The sequence below is a fragment of the Corvus kubaryi genome, unplaced genomic scaffold (genome assembly GCF_017639235.1).
Source record: "Corvus kubaryi isolate FWS band 111438036 unplaced genomic scaffold, C.kubaryi_AGA036_p1.0 37264, whole genome shotgun sequence".
NCBI classification, from domain to species: Eukaryota; Metazoa; Chordata; class Aves; order Passeriformes; family Corvidae; genus Corvus; species Corvus kubaryi.
The window spans coordinates 188,341-210,819 of NW_024581079.1; the positions used below are offsets into that span (position 1 = coordinate 188,341).

The 22,479-nt window shown below is 47.4% G+C and overlaps 1 protein-coding gene across 2 annotated transcripts in view; it reads left to right on the top strand.

Moving 5' to 3' along the window:
• ARHGEF4 (Rho guanine nucleotide exchange factor 4) overlaps positions 1–22,479 on the top strand; it is a 173,481-nt gene that overhangs the window by 144,602 nt on the left and 6,400 nt on the right. For both annotated transcript variants that reach the window (XM_042024511.1, XM_042024512.1), the window contains 8 exons: positions 12,459–12,638; positions 15,235–15,417; positions 16,412–16,591; positions 17,203–17,435; positions 18,724–18,853; positions 19,714–19,845; positions 20,770–21,013; positions 21,681–21,758. In XM_042024511.1, coding sequence (XP_041880445.1) covers positions 12,459–12,638; positions 15,235–15,417; positions 16,412–16,591; positions 17,203–17,435; positions 18,724–18,853; positions 19,714–19,845; positions 20,770–21,013; positions 21,681–21,758 — 1,360 coding nt within the window. The remainder of the gene's footprint in view (positions 1–12,458; positions 12,639–15,234; positions 15,418–16,411; positions 16,592–17,202; positions 17,436–18,723; positions 18,854–19,713; positions 19,846–20,769; positions 21,014–21,680; positions 21,759–22,479) is intronic.

Sequence of the window (22,479 nt, forward strand, 5' to 3'; positions counted from 1 at the left end):
TGAGCCCTGCAGGGACAGGGATGTGCTGTGCGGTGCCCTGAGCCCTGTAGGGACAGGGATGTGCGGTGCTGCATGGGGCAAGTTCACCAGAACGTGTAACAGACAAGAGCTCTGCTACTGCTCTGCTTTGAGCCTTGTGAGAGCAAAGAGCATCTGTGAACAGGGGTTTGAGACCAAGACATCATTTCCAAAGGGAGATCTGGGCTTTAGATTATATCTTTGCTTAATTTGTTCTCCCAGGCTAAACTCATTTCTGTGGTGATTCTGTCTTTGTGATTTATTCTTGGAATCCAAGGCATGAGCTGGCCAGATAAGAAACACAGTAAGCACTTAGGATGATACCATCAACAATTACTTTTAATTACAGCTTCCAGTGTTTTGATTTAAAATAAATTAAAAAATTAACACACAACAAAAGAAGCCACTTTTTGCACGATAAAGAAAGATTTCAAGAGGGAGAGTACTTGTTAATTGATGCTGTGTCACTGGCCTTGTTAACTACAGAATGTGCTGCAAACTGGAATAAAATTATGTCTTATATGAATCTTTGTATGTGTTCTTTGGCCAGGATTGCTCCAGGCATGACTCTGGTTGCCACATACAATGTACCCACTCTGTGTGTGCACTTGGCAGTGACCGAAATGGGACTCAGAGAGGTGGCATGGACCTATCCCACACCACACTGGCTTTCTCTGTCCTGTTGTGTGCATGCAAGCTTTCTGCATTTGTACTGATAAATGTGATAGCTCACCTGCGTTGGAGGTGCTAAAAGAAAAATGTCTCCCCAAGTACCAAGAGGGCGTTGGTCAGCCTTTCAGTCAGTCAGGTGTGAAGGACCACTAAGAGGGAAATTGGGGAGTTTGCTCTCCCTTGCAACTACCCAGGAGATCTGGCCCCTCTGGAACAAGGGCTCTGGTCCCACCCGTCCCACTGCAGCACAGAGGTCTTGTCTTTCCCTTCTCCCTCCCTGGAGTGAGACCCTAGCACAGCCCCTTCCAGCATGCTTTTCCTTCCAAAAAGCACCAGTTTGATACTGGGCACCTGAATCTCTGCTGTCCCTTGGTGGTAGAGCAAGTAGAGCCTCCACCAGCTGGGGGAATAAGGGTTGCCTTCAGCCCTCTCTGTCCTTCCTGCAGCTGCTCCTGTCCAGAGCAGGCTCCTGGGCAAAGCCAAGGGGACACAGGGCATGGAGCAAACAGCACACCTGAAAATCTTGTGCTTGTTCAGTGCTGTGTCTATTTGGGATATCAGCTCAAGAATCAGTCAGTATGGGATCAGTGTGTGGTCTCCTGCCAGCTGTGCTGGTTTGTAGTGGCCACTGTGCAGGGGCAGTACATGAGTGGTATTTCCAGGCCCAGCGCCTACAGCCTTTGAGGTACTGCAGCTCCAGGCAGCACAGGGACAGCAGGGCTTGACTGCTTGTGCTTGTTCTGAACCATGAGCTGGTCTGTTCCTGGCATGTTGGGTATCTGCAGTGTTGTGGAAAACATTATATGGAAATAAAACCACTTTATAGAGGCATCACGTGTGAATCCAAGCAGCTACACCAGGATCTCTCAGCAGCAGCCTAACACAGCTTTCCTCACCTCAGCAAATGAAATAGTTCCAGCAGGAGATTAGTAAAAGACAGGCTGCTAAGGAGTCATGACTTGGTATTTTTAGCATCCCAGTTCACACCTGTAGTGCCCAGGAGTCAGGACTTGTTATAGTAAGCATTATCTAATTATGTAGTGAGAAGATTTGCACTGGATGCCAAGAGAGGAGTGCTGGGAATGGCAGGAGTCCATCGCTGCCTTACCTACCAGAACGTGCTCGGCTGAAGCTGAGTTGCCTCTGCTTTGTCCTACTGGAAAGCTGTGGCCACTATGGGAGGATTGTGCAGGGAGTCAGGGTGACTGAAGTAAGAACTGGTGCACAGCAGGAGGTGTACGATTTCCTATTTGGACCAAAGAAGCTGTGTCCTGCTGCTCTGGTCACCTGCAGTTAGAGGGCATGTTTGCCATGTGGTCTTGGAAACAGGAATGTGGTTCTGGTTTGAGGCCTTGGCTTTATTTAGGCCATTAAATCTCATCATCCAGATCATGTGGATGTGAGACAAATGAATAAAATGGATATATTCAAAAGCATAATAGTACAGGGCCTCAGAAGATCCCAGGAAGCTGCTGCTTCCTGAACGTCTTCTTTACCTAGCAGAGGTAGGAAAATAGGAAAAGGTGGTTTTTTCCTGGGGTGTACATAACTTGAAGAACCTTCTGTAGGGACTACAAAAGAAATGACTCATTTTTATATTTACAGATATTAACCAAAAACAAAGGCTTAGTCAGCCTCCTTTGCCTGACAGTGAGACATTATCAAGGTCTTTTTTTGTTCTTCTCCTCTATCTGTTATTCAGATTTTCCTCTGCCCCATTTTCAAACAATAGGACAAACAGCAATTCTTAGTTCTGTGAAGAAAGGATCTAGCTCAGTGTGTGTACAATGGGAAAGAGATCACCAGAAAGTGGATGGGGGGTGGTGGTAGTGGTAGAAATTGTAAGTTTTGTGTCACCAAAACCCTGTAGGTTTCTCTCAGGAAAAAGTGAAGAAAGAAAATGGATACTAAACTGTGCATGGTTCTTTTGAGGCAGGGAGACCATCTTTGAGCTACGTCATGGAAACTGATAAACAATCTGTGTTGGCCCAGCATGTCTGCCAGCACCTGCCAGTGTTGTACAGACTTTGGCACAGTTTAATTCAAGGGAGATGTTTTCACAGGAGATAGGAGCAGTACAACTGATTTCAACATGTTTTTTGCAGTGTGTTCCATTAAAATTAACTCATGCACACACAGGGAAAGGAAAGCCATGCACTGTGTTGTGGGCTGGATGCTGACCTTTGGATGATTCAGAAGGGTTTGTTAGTCAATGCGATTTGTATCTGCTTTTAAATGTTTTCTTTAACCTTATTTGTAAAACAAATTTAGATTAATTTGCCTTCAAGCTGTAACTGATTCTGTAACTTGCTGTATCTCTTAGGGGAAGGGCATAGCAAGAGTCATCAGCAGGCAGAAAGCCTGGGACCTTTATGGTTCCTTTTCCTTTCCTTCTTCAAGGAGCCAGGATGCAGCATTTATCCTCAATAAATCTGTGTGTCAGAATAGCTACAGCTGAACTGGTTTGGATACATTATCCTGAGGGATCTGTAGAGTATATTCCTCATTTGTCCAAAGAAATAATGATGAAAGAGAAAGCAAAAGAGGAGGTAGATAGGCAAAATTCCAAAATTAAGTTGTGGGAGATGCAGTGGAATCAGGAGCTGTCCTGCAGAGAGGGAAAAGGAGAGGAAATATCCCAAGGGAATGTGCCGGTGGGAGTGCACAAGGGAAGGGTAGTCCTGCAGCAGCAGCAAGAGGAGAACGGGCAAAGCATAAGTGACACAGAAATGTGTTAATGTAGCATTAAATAAAATTTTCTGATGAAAATAGTTTCTACTTGGGTGTCTGCGAAATGATAGTGTAAACAAGATGCAACAGCAATCACTTTTAAATGTGTGAACAACCAAACAGAAACATCCTGGGCCGTTTCTGTTCTCAGGTCGTACAGTTAAATTCAGGGCATCAGAAAATACAAAAGTTGTGTTAACCAGGTTTGCTTCATCCTCTGCAGTGAGTGTAGACTTCAAAACTCCTGGTGAGGTGAAGTGGGGAGTCAGGCAATCTGACACAATTTTCATCTACAGCCAAACTAGAACCAGAAACTACAAACTTTGTAGATGTGTGAGCCCTAGGTCAAAGTCTTGTTCAAACCTGAGAGTTCAACTCCAGGCCTCGCACCTTTCCAGTCTTTGAAACCAAAGAAAGTAGGAGAAGAGTATATGGACACTTTCCAGGTGCTGTTCCAGTGGCATCTGGGCTGTCTGGGGTAAATGGGACTGTGTGGCTTGGTGAGGAGTGAGGGGTGCCACAGCTGGGAGAGGTATAAGGAGTGAGTTAGCCAAAAGTTAGAGTTTCTTAAACCACTTTTAAGCCTTAGAGTATTTCAAGCTCCTTAAGCCACTTTAAGGCTTTAGATGGGTTTAAAATGCTTAAAACACTGTAGGGCCTTAGATGAGTTTAAGCTGATTTAGAGCCTTGGAATGACTTAAGTTCTCTGTCTTTAAGGAGGTTTTGAGGTCCTTTGAACTCTTAATTGCAAAGGCCTTTCTGGACATTTTGAGTGAGGATGTGGCACATACCTGCTCCTGTGACCTGTGCAGGGACTCTTTCTCCCAGGCAATATCTGGACGGCCAGCTTTCCGTGGGTACACTTTCATCCTCCTTTCTGGAGAAAAAAAAGGATACCAAGAGTTAGACATCCATGTGTAGGGATGAATGGCTACTCCAGATGTGTGTGCCTGGCAAGGGTTGCTCATGTAGGATGGAGTGTGTGGGATCTGTTATATCGAAGCTGCGTGGAAGCGCTGAGGAGTCCCAGCCAGGAGAGAAACAGCCCTACCCCAGGGGACATCCTAATGTCCCTGTAATTACTGTGTTGGCAACTGCTAATTTTCCACCTGAGTGACAGTGTTGCTGTACCTCATGGGATGTATCTGTGCCTGCCAGGTCAACATTTTCAGGGCTCACTGTTTTTAAGAAGTATCTGTGGGTAATATGAGTAGTCAACATTTCTTTCCTTCTATGCTTTTTACTACCCTAATGTCCTACTGCTCTGTGAGATAAATTTTACTGCCCTAATGCCCAGGCCTGTAGGGCCAGCCAGTGACACTTTTACCTGTGACTTGGGTCACTGCTCAGGAATAAGGGCAAGTATGGCCTGGCTCTTTGCCCTTTGCCTTGTGTCCCTTCCCAGCTGTGTTTAACGTCCTTGATGGGCTGTATCCAGACAGGATGTGTTTAAATGTCCTTCAAGGACATACATTTGCTTAATCTTTTTTAAAATCATCTCTGTGTTCGGCTGTGGGGTTTCCTGTGGCACAGCATAATTACGCACCACAGGGAAAAGGTACTGCTTTTGTACCAAGCTTCTTGCCTGGTGGTTTCACTGGGCACCCAGCAGCCTGGATTAGAAATAACCTTTTTTTAAGCCTTCAGCTCATGGCCACCCTCCATCCACCTGTCTCTGTTGCAACTTCAAGGTCTGTTTAGCTTGTGCTGGCCTAGAAATTCTTCTCACGTTTGATTCATGCTGCTCTTTGTGCCTTGCCTAGTTCTCCTCTCTCTTTCTGAGTCATTCCTGATGTTTGGGCTTTCTGACCCTGATGGAGAGGGCCAATATTTTCTTAAATGGGTCTGCAGAGACATTCCTGAGGAGCAGCTCATTTAGTCGGTCACTTGTGTTTGATATTGTTTGTGTTACATTTGTCAGTGTAGAATTTCTTTGCCATTTTGTCACCCTGTCACTCAGTGTTGTATCTACTTGTTTAGAAAGAATGAAAATACATTCCACTTATACCAGGAAATAAATGTGTTATATACAGAACTTTCAACAAATGTCCTCTGGAAAATTGTTTGGCAGGTTAAAATGGAAGCTATTTTACAGCTTTGCTTACTGTACATGTTGCCAGCAGCTGCAATGTGCAACTGTAAAGTGTGATACAAAGACAACCTGTCGCAGAGTTACTGAGAGGCATGAGAAGGGCTTTGCTCCTGGCTTTTCCTTATGCCAAAACTTAAGGATCTTAGTTCCCCAAATTAGCAGACTCCCTTGACAGGTCATGGGAGAGCGATGGTTGGAGTACTGAGGGCACTGACAGGGTTGAGGTGATTTAGGTGTCGTCCTTAGCTACAGGTGACTATCCTCACTCTTTCAGAAGAACTTTCCTGAATTATTTCAGCCAAAAGTAAAAGGTTGAAAGCAATTTTCAAGTTGTTTTCTTTTGCATTGTAATAATCAGCTCCCACATCTTAGGTGAGGAACTGGGAGGTTCTTGCACCACTCTGGAGTTTGAAGGATCACATTTAATGGCACCTAGGGGACTTGCACCTGGCAGGCTTTCTCATGCCAGACTCTTTACACACAGGTTCACTCAGCATGAAGCACAGCTCTGCCTCCTCCACTTCCCACAAGGGCTGCTTCCCTCCTCCTGCAGCACTGGAAAAAGGGAGCTTTCAAAGCTTCTCCTTGCCTGCTGCGGGGGGGGGACCCTCCTCCTCTTCCCATCTGTTTAAATCACTTCTGAGGGGCAATCAGGACTCAGATGATATAAATAAAAGGGAATAATGTAATTAATGCCAGTCAGAATGGTTTTGTGGAAAATAGTTCTTACCAAATAAATGTGATGACAAATTTTGAATGTTTGGTAAATGGAAGCAGCTGTACTACATGTCACATGAGGAGCTTAACTACAGGCACTGATTAAAAAAGCAGCACTGTGGAATATCAGTGTAGCACACTTAGCTGGATTAAGATCTTTGTTGACTGACTTTTTAGATTTGTTAAGGAGAATCACTGTCAAACTCCAACATTTTGAATGGAGATCTGCAGTGCTTGGTAAATGCCTGGGAGTCCTCCACTATCCTTAATCAGTCTCAAAAATCTGTGCTGAAAAATATGCAGCTTACAGTGCAGGCAAAAGGGCAACAAATGCCAAGGGCACGGCTTGACTGGAGGCAGGGTGTGTGGGCCTGTGAATGAAGCAATGAACACGAGCACTGCCCACGAGGGGACACATGCCCGCTGTCACACTGGCAGGGAGGGCTCGTGTTACCCTGGAACACGAGGGCAGAGGAGCAGCAAGAAGCAATGAAGTGTTTGCTGTGGCTGCAGAGCTGTCAGTGGTTCTGGCACCCTGCAGCCAGGCAGCAAGTCCAGTCTAGCAGAGCAAGCCCGAATTCTTGCCTGGCAGTGAGGGGAGACAGGAACCCCAGGGGCTTGCTTAGCTCATCATGCTCAGAGAGATGCTGATGAGCCCTTCCCTGGGGTGCCTGTCTCTCCCCACAGGGGGAGATGCTCCCAAAATACAATCCAGATAACTCGTTCAGACTCAGTGCCTGCTGCTCAGATGACAGAAGCTCTGTGAGATAAATTTAATCTCTGTTGTCCATCATTAGACAGTGAAGCTAAAAATTTTGAGAGGAAGCAAGAGCAAGGTGTCAGGACAATTTCAGAACTGTCCCGTGGGTTCTGTTCAAGGCAGAGGCCAGTTGGCTTCTGCCCATGTTCAGAGAAAATAAGTATTTGTGTGAATGAAGCACTACTTTGGGGCAAGTGCATAAGTAATTTTTCTTTCACTCCTCTGCTGCACCTTGCATGAGAGAGGCAGAGGAGAAGCTCTGGAAGCAAAGTGACTGGTGAAGAAACTGGAGCTGTGGGAGGGCTTTGCCTCTGGGATCAGGACTGCTGCAGGGCTTAAATGTTTGGTGTGCTAGACCAGTTCAGCTTCAGTCTGTAACACACAAGTTCGGGAGGTCAAGCAATGAGCACAGGCTTCATGGCAACCATTTTAGCTCACCAGGAAGGGCTGGTCTGAGGTGGTCTTTGCGGAACATGTCTGTTTTAGGGTCACAGAGCTGAAAAATAAATTCCATTCTATTGGCACCTTCTCCCTGAACTTCCCTTTTCCCAGTTCTTTTGATGCTCCTGGGTTTATTTTTTAGCTCTGCATGATCTGCTGTACTTGGCATTGTCAAGAGAAAGCTATTCAAATTTTATTCAAATAGAAACGAGTAGCTCAAAGATAAATATTTCCTAAAGGCATCCTCATCACTCCTGTAAATTGCTGAGATCTTTCATCTCTGTTAGTATTGCCTGGAGGTCCTGTCAGAACAAGACCAGGACACACAAGGTAATTGTGTCAAGGTGTCCAGCCTGAGACAGACAGGGACCAAGTAGCTGCAACGCAAACAAGCCCATAGAATGGGCCCTGACATGCTGGATCTGTTTGCCCACATGTAATGGACTTGATTTGGGGCAGCTCTGTGCAACAGCCCTGGCTGCATCTCCTCCTTGGCAGCCTCTGTCTAGACACTGCTCGGAGGAGCCATGCACTGATCCTCCCCCTCCATCTGTGCCACGGGAGGAGCTGCCCCAGCACCTTCCCCTCGCAGCGGGGAGGGCTGGAACAGGAGCCTGGGGCTGCAGTGGGGACACAGAAAGGCCAGGGCAGTAGCAGAGCTGCCCTCGATTTTCAGATTCAAAGCATCTGTGTTAGTGCTGCCTTTGGGTTGCAAATGCTGCTGTCTACAAAGTTAAATGATTTTATAAACAAAGAAAAATGTTGATTTCTGATTGTTTTCCCCACTGCCAGCTGCAGGAGCTAGAGCAGCTGTGGGGTGGCTGGTTTGCATTCTGTCTTCTAACTTTTCTCTGCTATACACTTGTTTGGGCCTCTTCAAGAACACGTACTGAGTTGTCCTTGACATTACAAAGCCAGCACATAAATGTTGTTTCATGAAAATTAGTAGTTGTTTTTCAAACCTTGCTTTAATTGCAAAGATCAAACATGTGGTGAGCTGAGCCTTTTGAGCCGAGGAGGTGCCATGTTTGGCAGTGGTGAGCATTACCTTCCATCCCTGCTCCTCTGGAAGCCAAGCAGCTCCCTCAGCAGAGCTTGATTGTGCCACCTCGAACACATTTTGCCAAAACCCTTTTATCTTCTGGTGTGTTTTGTCCTCCCTGGGCAGGGAGAGTCCTGACCCTCCTTCCCGTAGCAGCTTGCCCCCAGGGCAGGACAGGGCAGCACTCTGACCCCAGCTGGGCAGCTCTCCTTGCTGCAGTGATGTGTGTCACCGTAGGTGCTCCTGTGCCATGGAAATGCCAGTCCTGGCTCAGAGTTACCCAACAGTACCTGCTCTGGGAAAGGGGCTGTTTCACTGGGTGTATTTGGTATTCTTGTATCAGCCTAGGAGTTGGACTGGATACAATGGAAAATAGCAGCATAAGCCTGAACTGGTGGCAAAGAGAAGCAGAGCCCAGCCCACGGTGATCCCTGAGCACTGCTCAGCATCCAGGTCTGCCCCTGCCCACCCCAGGGTACCAGCACAGGAGGAAGCAGGGCAGGGAGAGGACCAGGCAGAGCCTGTCAGCCTGAACACATGAAGGTGTGTTAAGTGCTGCTGTATCAAATTAATTGAGATAATCCCAAGAACAGATGAAATATTTTTTTGCTCTTTATTTCGTGCTTTAGTCCATATAGTCCATCATTCCTCCCTAGAAACATGATGTTTGTTGTCAGTTAAACAAATCCTGGCCTGTTGTTCAGGTGTATTTTTTTTTATTTATTCCTTTGCATGAGAACTGGCAGTGTCTTGCCTGCCTATTTGGCCAGGCTGGTTATCCCAGAGTTGTGACTTCCTGTATTTTGCAAATCATATCCACAGCATGGCTGTTGTTGAATAGGGAAAATTTAAGGTATTCATATTAATGTATGGACTAAAATACCAGCTGAGGATTCTCTACTCAGCCCCATGGCTTTCAGTGACTGAGTAGAACCATGTGGCTCCATGAGCTGAGTGTATCAGCCCTCTGTGCTGTTAATGCTAGGTCAGGCTTGGTCTCTTGTCTTCTCATCTAGTTACCAAGAGGTGACAGCTTGGTACTGTGTGGTTTTAATGCCTTCACATCACCAGTGCTCTGTTTGTGTGATCATCTCAGTGCTGGAGGAAGTCTCTCTCTGGTAATGGCCATGGTGTGTGTGCCAGCCTCCACATTGTACTTGGAGCACTGATCCAGGCTGGCATATTTAAGCACAGAGCAAAGGTATTTTGTCTGAGAAAGAGCCATGTTCTGTATGTGCTGGTCACAGTTTGGATGTTGAAAAGTCTGCTGGATGCCACTCTTGCAAAGGTTTACCAGCCTATGCCCACTTCCTGAGCCATCAGGAACAGCCATCCCTTCCCGCAGGGATGCGTAATGCAGCAGGGCACAGCAGCAGCTGCTGTCACCTGGTGTGGGGCTCACCTAAGTGCAAGTGAGTGCCCAGCACTGCGCCAGGGGAGGGCAGGTGCTTGGCTCCAGCCACCCCCTCACCCTGTTACCGCTCCCTCCCTGCAGCAGGAGGAGCTGGGCTCAGTTTGTGGTCTGCACAGGCACCAGTCCCTGAAGTCCTAAAGCAAATGGATGGGCTGTGCGCAGGCAGATTGCCCAAAGCAGCAGCAGAGCTCTTTTGTGAGCTACACCCGCTGTCACCCACGGCCCAGCTGCTCTTCTGGAGCTGAAGTCTGATAGCCAAGTTTGGAAAAATACATTTTTACATCCACTCTCCTCCCTACTCTTGTTGTCACTGCTTTATGTTAAAAAGCCAAAACCTCTAAATTACTGAGGGTGCTCTCAATCCCCTCATCCAGATCATGGATAAATATATTCAGAGAATCATAGAATATCCTGAGTTGGAAGCGACACACAAAGATCACCAAAGTCCAACTTCTGGCCCTGCACAGACACCCCAAGAATCCCACCCTGTGTCTGAGAGTGTTGTCCAAATGTTCCTTGAGCTCTGGCAGCCTTGGGGCCATGATCCTGGGGAGCCTGTTCAGTGCCCAGCCACCCTCTGGGGAAAGAACCTTTTCCTGATATCAAACCTAAACCTGCCCTGACACAGCTTCAGGCCATCCCTGTGGGTCCTGTCACTGGTCACCAGAGAGCAGAGATCAGTGCCTGCTCCTCTGCTGCCCCTCAGGAGGGGGAATACTCAACCCTGTCATCACCATCATCAAGCTCTTGACAGGCAAAACACTCCCTCACATACAGTGCTCCCCCACTGCCTCTCCTTCCATGCCTGTCCCTTCTGAAGGATTTATGGCCACCCACTGCAGCACTCCAGTTGTGAGAGTCATCCCACAACATTTCTGTGGTGGCACTTGTATCCTAGTTTTCCTTCTACACCATAGCCTTCGGCTCCTCCTGTTTGTTTCTCATCCTGTGTGCCTTAGTGTGGATGCACTTCAGTTGGGCTGATCCCAGCACCTTTTTGGGGGAGAGAGGCTCTAATTTCTACATGACCATTCTGAGGCACTTCTGCTGTTTTTAATACATCAATAACCCTTTTGTTTTTGCTGCCACATGGATCTCCATCCCCTGCTTTCACAGAGATATACATAGCATCACTCCACTGCATCCCACCTAGCTCTGGCTACACACCAACTGCGTAGATAACTGGGAACCTCTCACCCTCTTCTTCCCCATCATCCCGTTATTTTTGTCAGAATGGAGACACTGCATTAAGCTGTTTCTGGTTCAGTGAAGGGGCATTTGCTATCCAAAGGCAGAATGCATTTCAATTTTCTTTCAAATGCCTCGTTAACCCTCTTCTGATTTACTCAGTTCACGATTATCCTGACATTCTTTTCCAACGTGCATCTCTCTCCTTTGTGGAGAGGCAGAAGCAGTAACCCAGAGCAGTGGATAGCTCCGGGTGACCGAGCAGCCCAAGGTGCAAGGCTGGCCCGTGCACTGTGGTGATGCTGCTGCAGTGCTGTGACACCTACCAGGGATTGTGGGTTTCCTACAGCTTTTCTCTTTCTCCCTTGTGCCTCACAGACTGTCTTCCCGTTGTCTTCCCATAATTCATCATTGCATCATTTTCCTGGAGAAAAATAGGCCTTCACTGCCACTCCACAATGGCCAAGTCCTTTTTAGCAGAACTCCAGTATGCACTCTGCTTTCTTGGGAAAATCCTTGGTGTTCAGACAGTCCCAGGTACACTCATGCCCTGAGAACTCTGTGCATGTACTCTGTAGTTGCCGAAATCCAAGGGAGACTGACCTTGACAAACCAGTGGCATAGGGCACTCCTGCTGTAGTGGCCAGCAGGACCAGCCCACAGACACACCACTGCAACAGCACCCAAGTGGTACCTGGCTACCCCACAGCTGAGGTGTGATTGGTCAAGAATGGCATCAGGCACAGCATCACTGTGCTCAAGAGCCTCCTTGCACCTTCCAGCCACGTGGGCTTTGGTTCTGTTTTTTTTCATTGTTGGGGGTCCTGTTTTTCCTAGAGTAGAGCCTCTATGGGGCATGTAGTAAATAACTGTTGTTCCTCAGTATAATTACCTAAAACTCTCCAGGAGTCTTATTTTAAGCACCTTAAGTGCTACATTTAAACACCTTAAAGGCTTCAGGCTCTATCCATCCCAGAGTAGCTCTGAGGCCTCCAAATGCTTTCTGCTCTGAAGTACATCTCTAAATATTGATGCTCAAGGTTTTATTTATTTCAAGGCTTTCCAAAGCGGAGCTGCACTGGCAGCATCAGAGCATTCTCCACAAACAAGGTACCATTGAGCCTTGTTTACTGGCTGAGGCAAAGTCAGCAGTATGAAATACCAGAATTTATGTTTTTATGGTAGTAAATGTAGTGTGTCCAAGAGATTCTGAGCAAATGCTGTTGAGAGCAGGGTCAGGCAAAGCAACTGCCAGCCTTGCACTAACTCCTCATTGCCCATGGGAGCACAGAGTTACCAGCACGTGCTGCCAGAGCTGCAGGCACGCTGGCACACGGTGCTGCTGTCGTGGGGGGACTGACAGTCTGACCTGCTCTGCCCACAGCTCATCAGCGATGGCAGCGTGGTGTACGCAGAAGCCCTCTGGGACCATGTCACCATGGATGACCAAGAGCTGGGATTCAAGGCCGGCGAAGTCATCGAAGTAATGGATGCCACCAACAAGGAGTGGTGGTGGGGGAGGATTCTGGACAGTGAAGGCTGGTTTCCAGCCAGCTTTGTTCGGGTAAGACCTTGATCTTTCTTTGCGCCATCTCCATTAGCACCAGGTGTTTGTTCTTCTTCTCAAGGTTTAATGTTCTGTGGTGACTCCTCCAGACTCACTGCTAGAGATAGTTGGTTCAGCATGTCTTGGTACTCTTCCTCTACAAGTGGCTACAGTATGGGGTGCCCTCCTGGCTGAGCAGCAACCAGTGTGGAGAACTCCCTCTACATGAGTAAATCAGGGCCAAGGGTTCAGCTCCAGACTGGAGTGGAGCTGAGCTGTGCCATGCCAGCTGGGGAGCTGCCCTGTTTGGTGGTTTGCAGCCTGGCTCCTGCTAACCTATCTGTAGATAGGCTGATTTGTGCCCAAGCACATGGCATCCGCTTCCAGGAGCAAGCAACACTCTCCTGGAGGAATCCCTGATGCAGCTGGCAGAGGTCTTAACTCCACTGTCCACTTAGGCAATATAGATGAGCATGGCACCAAAGACACCTCTCTCCAGCTGGTGCTGGGGCCAGTGCAATGCCACGTCCAAAGTATGCACCCACCTGACTCACACACACACCTTGTCTTAGACCAGGCTGCTGGGCTGTCACACAGCACTGTATTCCAGGCACTTAAAAATGGAGGAGAAAGACACAAAAAATGTTCCGGCGGTCATCTGGGGCAATCTGAGACACTCAGTGCTTGTGGGCCAAGGCTGTCCCTTGGTGCCAGCTACAAAGCCCACACAGAACAGCTGTGCAGACCAGCCCAGACAGTCCCAACTGCATGCTGCAGAAGCTTAATTTCCAGCTGAGCTTTCTGAAACACATCTGAGCTCTCAGGGCAAGTGGGAGGGAAACCAGCAGTGTGGGAGGGTGGTAACTGCTGTGCTCTGCTGTCCTGCTGTGAGGAGAAAGGCTTTTTTCCTTTCTCCTGACTGTGACTGTCGGTGTGGGTGCCTGACACCTTTCACCACCTCGGGGCAGGCTCCTCAGTGCTGCAAAGGCAATTAGGTGTCTAAGGGCAGAGATTCTCAGCCCTTTAGCTCTTTATCCAGGTCACTTCAGATCACAAGTGACCCAAAACCAGGTGAAGCTGAAAGGAGGTGACACGAGGTCATCTGGTGTCTGTAGCAAAAGTCCTTGGAGAAGTTTTGAAATGCTTTGTTACAGGTTGCAGGAGATGATCTCAGCTGGATAATTATTACCAACAGTGGAATGTTTTTCCAAGTAAGAGTACCAAGACCTCAGCACTGGTGGGGACAAAAACTGCTTTTTTTTTTGCAATGAAAACAAAGATTTTTTTTCTTTCATGTTACTGATAAGTTGAATTGTTGTCCTGGCTGGAAAAAAATCTGCCATAATATCTTAAGAGTAAAGCAGACTAGTACTAGCCATTAGGGATGCAGAGTAAGAAATTCTTTTAACAGAGGAATTACAACACTTACTCAAGCATCCAGGCGAAGATTTCCTGCTAATTACCACCGACTCTCAAGCTCACTGCAGGGAGGGCTGGGATGTCTCAAAGCTTGGGTCAGTCTGCAGGACTCTGTCACTCCACATGAGTTTCAGGCCAAGGTCTAAGTGTTGCCGATGTCCTGCTCACTGTGAAGGAGAACCAGGATTGCACATCTTGAGGGCTTCAGCAGTGAGTAAATGTAATCTGTGCCTGTGTTGACAGGGGAGGGGTATGCACTGTTTTTTATATGTAGGTATATTTGTATCAAGTGGTAAGTCATAGAGCCTAGAAGAAACTACATTAAAAGTTTACAGCAGTTCTGTGTCACTGTACTAAAAATTCCTATAATTATGTGTGTTTTAACTTCCTATCTTTCACTCCTTCTCTGTGCTGGGACTGATCCTTTGAGTCATGTACAAAGTATTCCCGCGGGCACTGTGAGAGCTACAATAGTTCTACAAAAAAGAAAGCTCACAAGTGAAATGCCCCAGTACGTGCCAGCTTTAACTCGGGCCCTTTGCGGCGGTGACAGAGCAGACTCTGCAGCGCAGCACGGCTCCAACCTGGTGCTTCCCTCTGCTCGTGCTGTGCTGCCATCTGATGGGGGGACCGAGAGTCCCACACAGCCCTGCCATGTAGTGCCCTTCCTTCCCATGGTAGTGCCCACAGGCAGCTCTATCTGCTTTTACTTTAGCAATGAACTCTCTTTAAATAATCCTGAGGAAGCAGATACCGAGGGGCCATCTGTTATTGACAGTACGAGAACAATAAAGCTAGATAAAAACCCAACCATCCACTGATTCTCCCCTCCCTCCCAAAGTGCTCCTTCATATATTTAAGAAAATTTCACTCGATAAACCATTTTTGTCCTGATTATGTATTCTTCCTGAAGGACTCCATATTATTTCTGTGACTTCTGTCCACAAGAAATGCCTGCTTAAAACCACCCATGTCACAGTGGGAGCAGCTGCCATGTGGCTTCAAAGTACCCTCCCCAAAGTGACTGTCTGGCCTCAGCTTCCCCGAGGGGAAATTGTTCCCAGGCAATATACACACCCTCTTCACACCTTATCCGAGCTCACTCTTCGTCTGCCATTCAATCGACTAACCCAAACTTCCTTGGCAGAGCTGTGTTTAGCAATACAAACAGTGAACATCTTGTGTGCCTGCACAGCTTCGAGTAAACCAGGATGAGCCCATGGAAGATTACCCCCTGAAGGTAGAGGGGGGCAAACAGGACGACTCCCGACGCTTTGGGATGGGCCAGACCACCAAAGACCAAATGAGGACCAACGTCATCAATGAGATCATAAGCACAGAGAGAGACTACATCAAGCACCTGAAGGACATTTGTGAGGTAAGGAATAAAAGGGGAAGGGACTGTGAGAACTTGGCTGAAGGATAATGGAGTATGTCCCATTCTTGCCCAGAAAGGGACCCTAAGCAGGTAACTTTTCTGAAAAAGAGACTGTATTTTCACCGGTTCTGCTGAATGGTATTATATGCTCAGAAAACAGAAGACAATTCATTACAGCAAAATCCCAAATGCCTCTGCATTTGGAGCACTCACTTGTGCTCTGATTAAATGGAATTAATTGAATTTCCCAAGCCAGAGAAAAGTAAATGTCTAGCACTGCTGTCCTCTCTAATATATGTTCTGAGGTAATATAATCAGCAACTCCAGCCTTCAGGCAAGTCTTGCTCTGATCAAAACAACTGGGGGATGCTCAGCCAATTGGGTCCTTTACAGTCAAATATGCTGAATATTGTGACACCTCTTCTAACAGACATCCATTGTACACATTGGAGGAGTGGAGGTAGTTGGACTTTTTGTGGGAACAGAATTCTCCACTGCAATGGTACCAAAGTGGAGTGGCTCCCAGCAGAGGCAGCTGGGGCAAGGAGCACACACTTACAAACAACCCTCTCCTGCTGCAGTGTCCCCCCATCCCTTGGTGCTCTCCTCTGCCTGGAGTCAGTCAGGCAGCTCCTCACACAGGCACCCAAACCAGACCCACAACTGGACTTCAATGGTCTGAATCTACGAGTGCTGGGGTCAGAGCACCCCATTGCCTGCACACACATAAAGGGCTTTTCAGCAAGAGAGAAAGCAGCTCTGTGACTCCTTCAGGTGTGGGCTACAGCATCGCCCAGGGCTGCCAGGAGCCTGTGCCTTGGCTTCTGCTTCTATCATGTTTAGGGTAACACTAGAGGAAATAATAGTTAAACATGGGTACATCTCTGCAGGAAGCAAATACAGGAACCTGGTGTACATCTGACTGCAGTCCTTGAGGCTTTCTGTTGCCACAGAGCAGGTGCCCAGGAAGCTTTCCAATTTGGTTTTCTCCTAGGGCTACATTAAGCAGTGCCGCAAGAGAGCAGACATGTTTACGGAAGAACAGCTGAAGACAATCTTTGGGAATATTGAGGACATCTACAGGTGCCAGAAGAAATTTGTTAAAGCATTAGAGAAGAAATTTAACAAAGACCACCCACATTTGAGTGAGGTTGGATCATGCTTCTTGGAATACGTAAGTAAAATTGACTTCACGGGTAAGGGGTAGTAGCTGAGCATGGATTAAGCCAGAGGGTTTAGAAATCGATCTGACAGAACTGAAGCTTTCTTTAAAAAGACCCATCCAACCAAACTAAATGTTACCACCCCCCACCCTGGCCCTGTTCCACCACTCCCCACTTCCCAAAGAAATATCCAGTAGCTCTTGTGGCTGTGGAAAGAGCATTTTCAAAGCACCTCATCTTCTGAACACTGTAATTCCTGCCAGACCTTGGTACTTCAGACAAAATGTAGGAAGATTCCAAAATCTTGAGTGGGACCTGGGTTTGCAGTGATAATATTTTCAGGTCAGTGCAGGATCAGCTGTGGCTGCTCTGGGCTCTAAAAGCATTCAGCTGAGCTCAGACCAGGATATGTGGAAGTGTCTGGGTCTCTCAGATGAGCTGCAGGTGCTGAACCTGTTACACACCCTGCCTGCCCCCAGCTTTAGGTCTCCGGGCTTGAGAGCCTGGGGAGGGGAGGACACAAACCACCAAACAGCTCCCTGTGCAGGGAACACACACAGGAGTCTGTGCTAGGGCATGGCCTGGGGAACATGGGCAGTAAATCCCTCCCTGTCCCTTGCAGCAAACGGAGTTTCAGATCTACTCCGAGTACTGCAACAACCACCCCAACGCCTGCATGGAGCTGTCGCGCCTCACCAAGGTGAACAAGTACGTTTACTTCTTCGAGGCCTGCCGGCTGCTGCAGAAGATGATCGACATCTCGCTGGATGGGTTCCTGCTGACCCCCGTGCAGAAAATCTGCAAATACCCCCTGCAGCTGGCAGAGCTGCTCAAGTACACCAACCCCCAGCACAGGTAGGCCAGCGAGGGGGGGGGAAGGGGCCAGGCTGCTCTCATGGAAGTGGGCTCGTGCTGAATCTTGCAAGGAGGGCAGTGACTAACTGCAGCCAACACCACAATTCTTATGGGTTACCTTGTAGAAACCAGGAAAAAAGTATTTTTATGTCAAATATGTAATTTTCCACTAGAGTAGCACTGAGGTTTCCTGTCATAGATCAAGAGTTACAAGGTCCACTTTAAAATGGCCCTTTTCTATTTTATTTGCTCATGTAGCTGTGATACCAGCACATGCATACTTTGGAGCTGCATGTTTCTGGTGGTGGTGTGGAGAACTTTGCCTCCAAAAGCATTGGTTGAATATATCCCAAAATGTCCATATAGCTACACTTCACCAGTGGGAAGTTGTGCCCTGCAGCAGTCAAGCCATGCACACTTGGTGCCCCATCAGGGCCGGCTCCAAAGCCTCCAAATCCATTGCTCAGCTTCAGGGGGAAGGCAGTACCTTTGGCGCAAACAACTGTCGCTTAATTAAGTATCTGAAAACATGAAAAATCTGTATAAAAGTATGGATATTGGTCCATTGTGGTTTGACTTAATTTCACCTTCCTAATTGCAGCCCTGGTACTTCCCAGAATGGTTTTAAGCATGTCTTGTTAAATCTCTAAGCATGTTGTCTGAAGCTGACCTCGGAGCAGAAAGCTCGTTAATGAAGTGCACAGATGTTTTGAGAGTTGCCTTAGAGCCAAGTTGTGCAGCTCAGCTCCTTCCCAGCTGCTCTGAACTCAGCAGAAGTAGCTGGTGGCCACAGATGGTGTGTGGGGGAGGGCAGATCAGCCTCTGTCCTACTGTGCCAGATAAGCCATCAGCTCCTGTTTGAAACAAGCCAGTTACTGTTGAACTGCTTCACCTCTGCACCAGAGATCAGTCCCTGCATGGAAACAGCAGCACTGTGAATAAGTTGTATTATGTTGCAGAAAGAAAATGAGACTTGGAAAGCCCTGGAGGTTCTTCCAGCAGTTCGTATTTACATCTCTGTAGCTAAATTTGATTCCTTACCCCCTTCCCTTCCCCAAAGGTGGCCTAGATTTGTTACCAGACCATAAGTTGTGCCTCAAAACCAGCGAGTGTCTGAGAAGCTGCCACAGGAACAGGTGCTTCTGATTCCAGCACAGAACAGCTGGGACAGACTGCAAGTGGAACTCCTGTTTTCAGTCCAGCTCCGTGCTAGGCCGCTCTCCTGTGGAGTGTAGGTACAACACCCATGTGCTGTTTTGCCCAGCCTAACGCCTCTGCCCCTCCCCAGGGATTTTAAAGATGTCGAGGCTGCCTTAAACGCCATGAAGAACGTAGCTCGGCTCATCAACGAGAGGAAGCGGCGGCTGGAGAACATCGACAAAATCGCTCAGTGGCAGAGCTCCATAGAGGACTGGGAGGTAGGAGACTTCCCTGCCCAAGGAATGAGCTGTTCTACCTTGCTCCTCTTCTGCCCTTCCCACAGCTTCTCCCTACAGTGACATCTCACTGTCTAGCCCTACCTCAGCTCTCTGCCCATCTTTGTGGGGAGTCTTTTATTTTTTATTTAAACAGATATTATCTTTTAGTACAATTAAGCAGGTCTAGCATGTAATGTGGCTAGACCAGCTGCCTTTGCATGTTCCCTGGGATTTTTGCTTCCCTGATTTTCCTTGCAGAATGAAATCAGCATGTAGGTTAGTGAAATTCTATTATTTTTCTCTTGCCCCCCATTTTATCTTGAGTGACTTCAAACTCTCAAGATGGGCAGACTTTCCCCTTAATTCTTAATAAGCCAGGTTATTGTTGCAGAAAGGCAAGTTTGAGCATAGTGACAGAGGAAACCAAGGTTCCCTGTAGACCCATTAAAAAACTGCTAAATAAAACAAACAAAATACTAATTTTCTAAATACTAGATTCAATAAACCCACACTGTCTCCCTGCCTGAGGATGTCAGGCTAAATTCTTAGCTCCCTGCTTATGCCTCCTTTGTCTGGGAGGGAGCAGCTTTCCTGAGCAGACTCCCTGGAAAAGGAGATTTTAAAAAATTTAGAAGGCTATTGTTCTTATCAAATTCAGTTTCCATTCCCTGGGTGCCAAGGGCACAGTGTCTTCCTGATGTGACAAGGACTGTCCTCCAGCACAGAGGCTCTCCCTCATTTCCAGGTGAATTCTGTTGGCAGGAATTCAGGCCTCTCAGCCAAGCTGAGGTTCTCCTGTAAGGCTACAGGTTCCCACTTTCAGATGGCTGAGCCCAACTTGTTCTTTGTGCTGTTCTCAGGGAGAAGATGTCCTAGTCAGAAGCTCAGAACTCATCTATTCTGGGGAATTAGCCAAAATCTCCCACCCTCAAGCCAAGAGCCAACAGAGGATGTTCTTCCTCTTCGATCACCAGCTTGTCTGCTGCAAGAAGGTAACCCATGAATGCTGGCTACCGCTGTGCTGATGGATTTAAGTGAGCTCCCTCTCTATCCCTTTGTTTCCTTAATGCTTCCTGGCCTCATGCCTCCTGGCACTGAGCCTTCTCTGTGCATTCCTTGCAGTCTTTCTTCTGAGGTCCTGGGGTGTTCTGTGCACCTGAGCAAAGCAATCAGCTACTGGCCTAATTGTCACAGCAAAAGAGGAAAGTATTGCACTGCTTCTGGGGTTAGTGTGGGGTTATTCTATACTACTCAGTTATGAGTGTTGTCACACAATTTCTTTTAACTACCTTGTTTTTCAACTGAACTTCCACCTTAGTGTGTATTCAGAAAAAGCTGCAGATTCAATGAACAGCTGTGGGCCTTGGCAGTCAGTAAGGCCATGTTAACAGCACATGTAAGTCTGTAAGTACAGCTCATGCTGTTTTTCCTAAGCTGAGTAATAAAATCTTCCTTCTCGGAGCCAATGAACGGTATCTTCCTCTGGAATTTCAGAACTGAATGTGCCAATTATTTTTGCATATTCCACGGCATGCAGGTAGCTCCAGTTAACTTAGGCATGGAAATCACTGTTCTCAAAGTTACTTTTCATTGTCAACAAAAAAACAAGAGCTAGTTAGTATTTTTGGTTTTCTTTTTAACTGGAACTGAAGGATTCAAATAGTGTTTTCTGACAGAGGCTTAATGAGGATTTGGGATCATGTGTAATACCCAAGCTTTCTTCACGACAGACACCAGCCATGTGGTTCCCACAAGCCATGTGGTTCCCAACAGTGCCCACAGCAGCTCAGCACTCTGCAGTTCCACAGATTCAAATCCAGTATTCATTTCTTTTACAGGACTGTAAAGGTACCAGGAAGATGAAATGCTCCATTATTTCCAAGAAACAGCAACATCTGTTGTGATCTCTCTTACAGGACCTTCTGCGCAGGGACATCTTGTATTATAAGAGTCGAATCAACATGGATGACATGGAAATACTGGATGTAGAAGATGGGAAGGACAAGGACTTCAATATCAGTGTGAAAAATGCATTTAAGCTGCACTGCCGAGACACTGAGGAAGTCCATTTATTCTGTGCAAAAAAGCCCGAGCAGAAACAGCGCTGGCTGAAGGCATTTGAGAACGAAAGGAGGCAGGTGCAGCTCGACCAGGAGACAGGTATGGAAGCAGCAATGCTCAGATACTGGAGTTTTTTTAATTATTAGTATTATTTTTGGGTTTTCATCTTTTTTTACCGACCAGCTAATGCCTGAAGAGTGAAAGGGTGGGAAGCCAGTCCATGCTGCAGTGCAGCTCTGGGCTGCTGAATTGCATATTCTGAATGAATCTGTGCAATTGAAAAACTGCAAACCACCATGAGCCAACACTGCTGTTTGTCCTCAGGGAGGCTGATGTGTTTTAAGGAGTTCAAGCAGGGCTGACAAAATAGTCAATACATTACATACAGGGTCCAGAACAGTATGAGTGCCCAACGTGGAGGTGTCTATACAGAACAGGTTCAGTCAAGGGTTCTCACTGTAAAAGAGGGTTTGTGTTGTTTTGTTGAAATCCTTTTTAATTCAGCCTCGTGTGCTCTCTAAGATTTCAGCCACCACAGGCCTGGACTGGCTTCTCCTCCCAGTGAAGCATGGGCTGCCAGGGGTAGGCAGCAAACCCTGCATGGGAGGTGTTTGTGCAGCACAGCACAGGCCAGGGGGAGCAGGCTCTGCCCTCCCAGCCTTGGCAGTAATTGTGACCTCTCACCTCAGGCATTTGCCTACCCCTGTCTTGCCCTGAGGTACAAAATGATGACCTGCTGCTGACAAAAATCTGCTTTATCTTCCAGGTTTTTCAATCACAGAGGTGCAGAAAAAGCAGGCAATGCTGAATGCCAGTAAGCAGCACCATGCTGGGAAGCCCAAGGGTGAGTTACACCTGAACACAGGAACACTGTGAGAATAGGGGGTCTACGTGGGAGTGGTTTCAGTGAAGTGGCATTAACAAACTCTTGAGAAGGCCAGATGGTGACAATCTGCACTACAGTTCCTGGTAGACTGAGATGGCTGGAATCAGGAGACTCTTCCTAACTCCAGGAGAGCCACTTTGCAAATAATCATCACTCTGCCAAAACCCAGCAGCTTCTGCTCCAAGGCCAGTGCAACAGCCTCTCCCTGGGAGCCAGGCTCTCCCAGCAGTATGGCATTCCCTTTGGCAAAAGGCAAGTTTTGTAGTAATCCCCATGATGCACAGAGGCCACTGCAGCAGGGACTGTTCCTGCCTGGGCACTTGTGCCTGTGGAAGATGCTCTGAAACTTGCAATTTGGGCAGAGTGCCAGGCATAGGGACCATGCTTGAGCAGAGCTCTTTGTTCTTGTCCTGTCAGAGACGACAATTAGCAACAGCCAGGGGAGAGGGAAGTCAAGCAAAAAAAGGAAGGTTCCTGTGCCCACAGCACTGTTGGCTGAAGAGAGCCCTGTTGATACCACCACATTGCCCTTCTCTCTGTTCAGAGCAAGAGGTGCCACTTGGTTTCCTCTGAACCCACAGAGGCAACCACTTCCTCTTGGTGGTACCAGCCAGCACTTAAAGCCCAGCCACATTTCCTGAAAGCTTGGCTAAATGTCAAAATACATCAGAAATAAGAT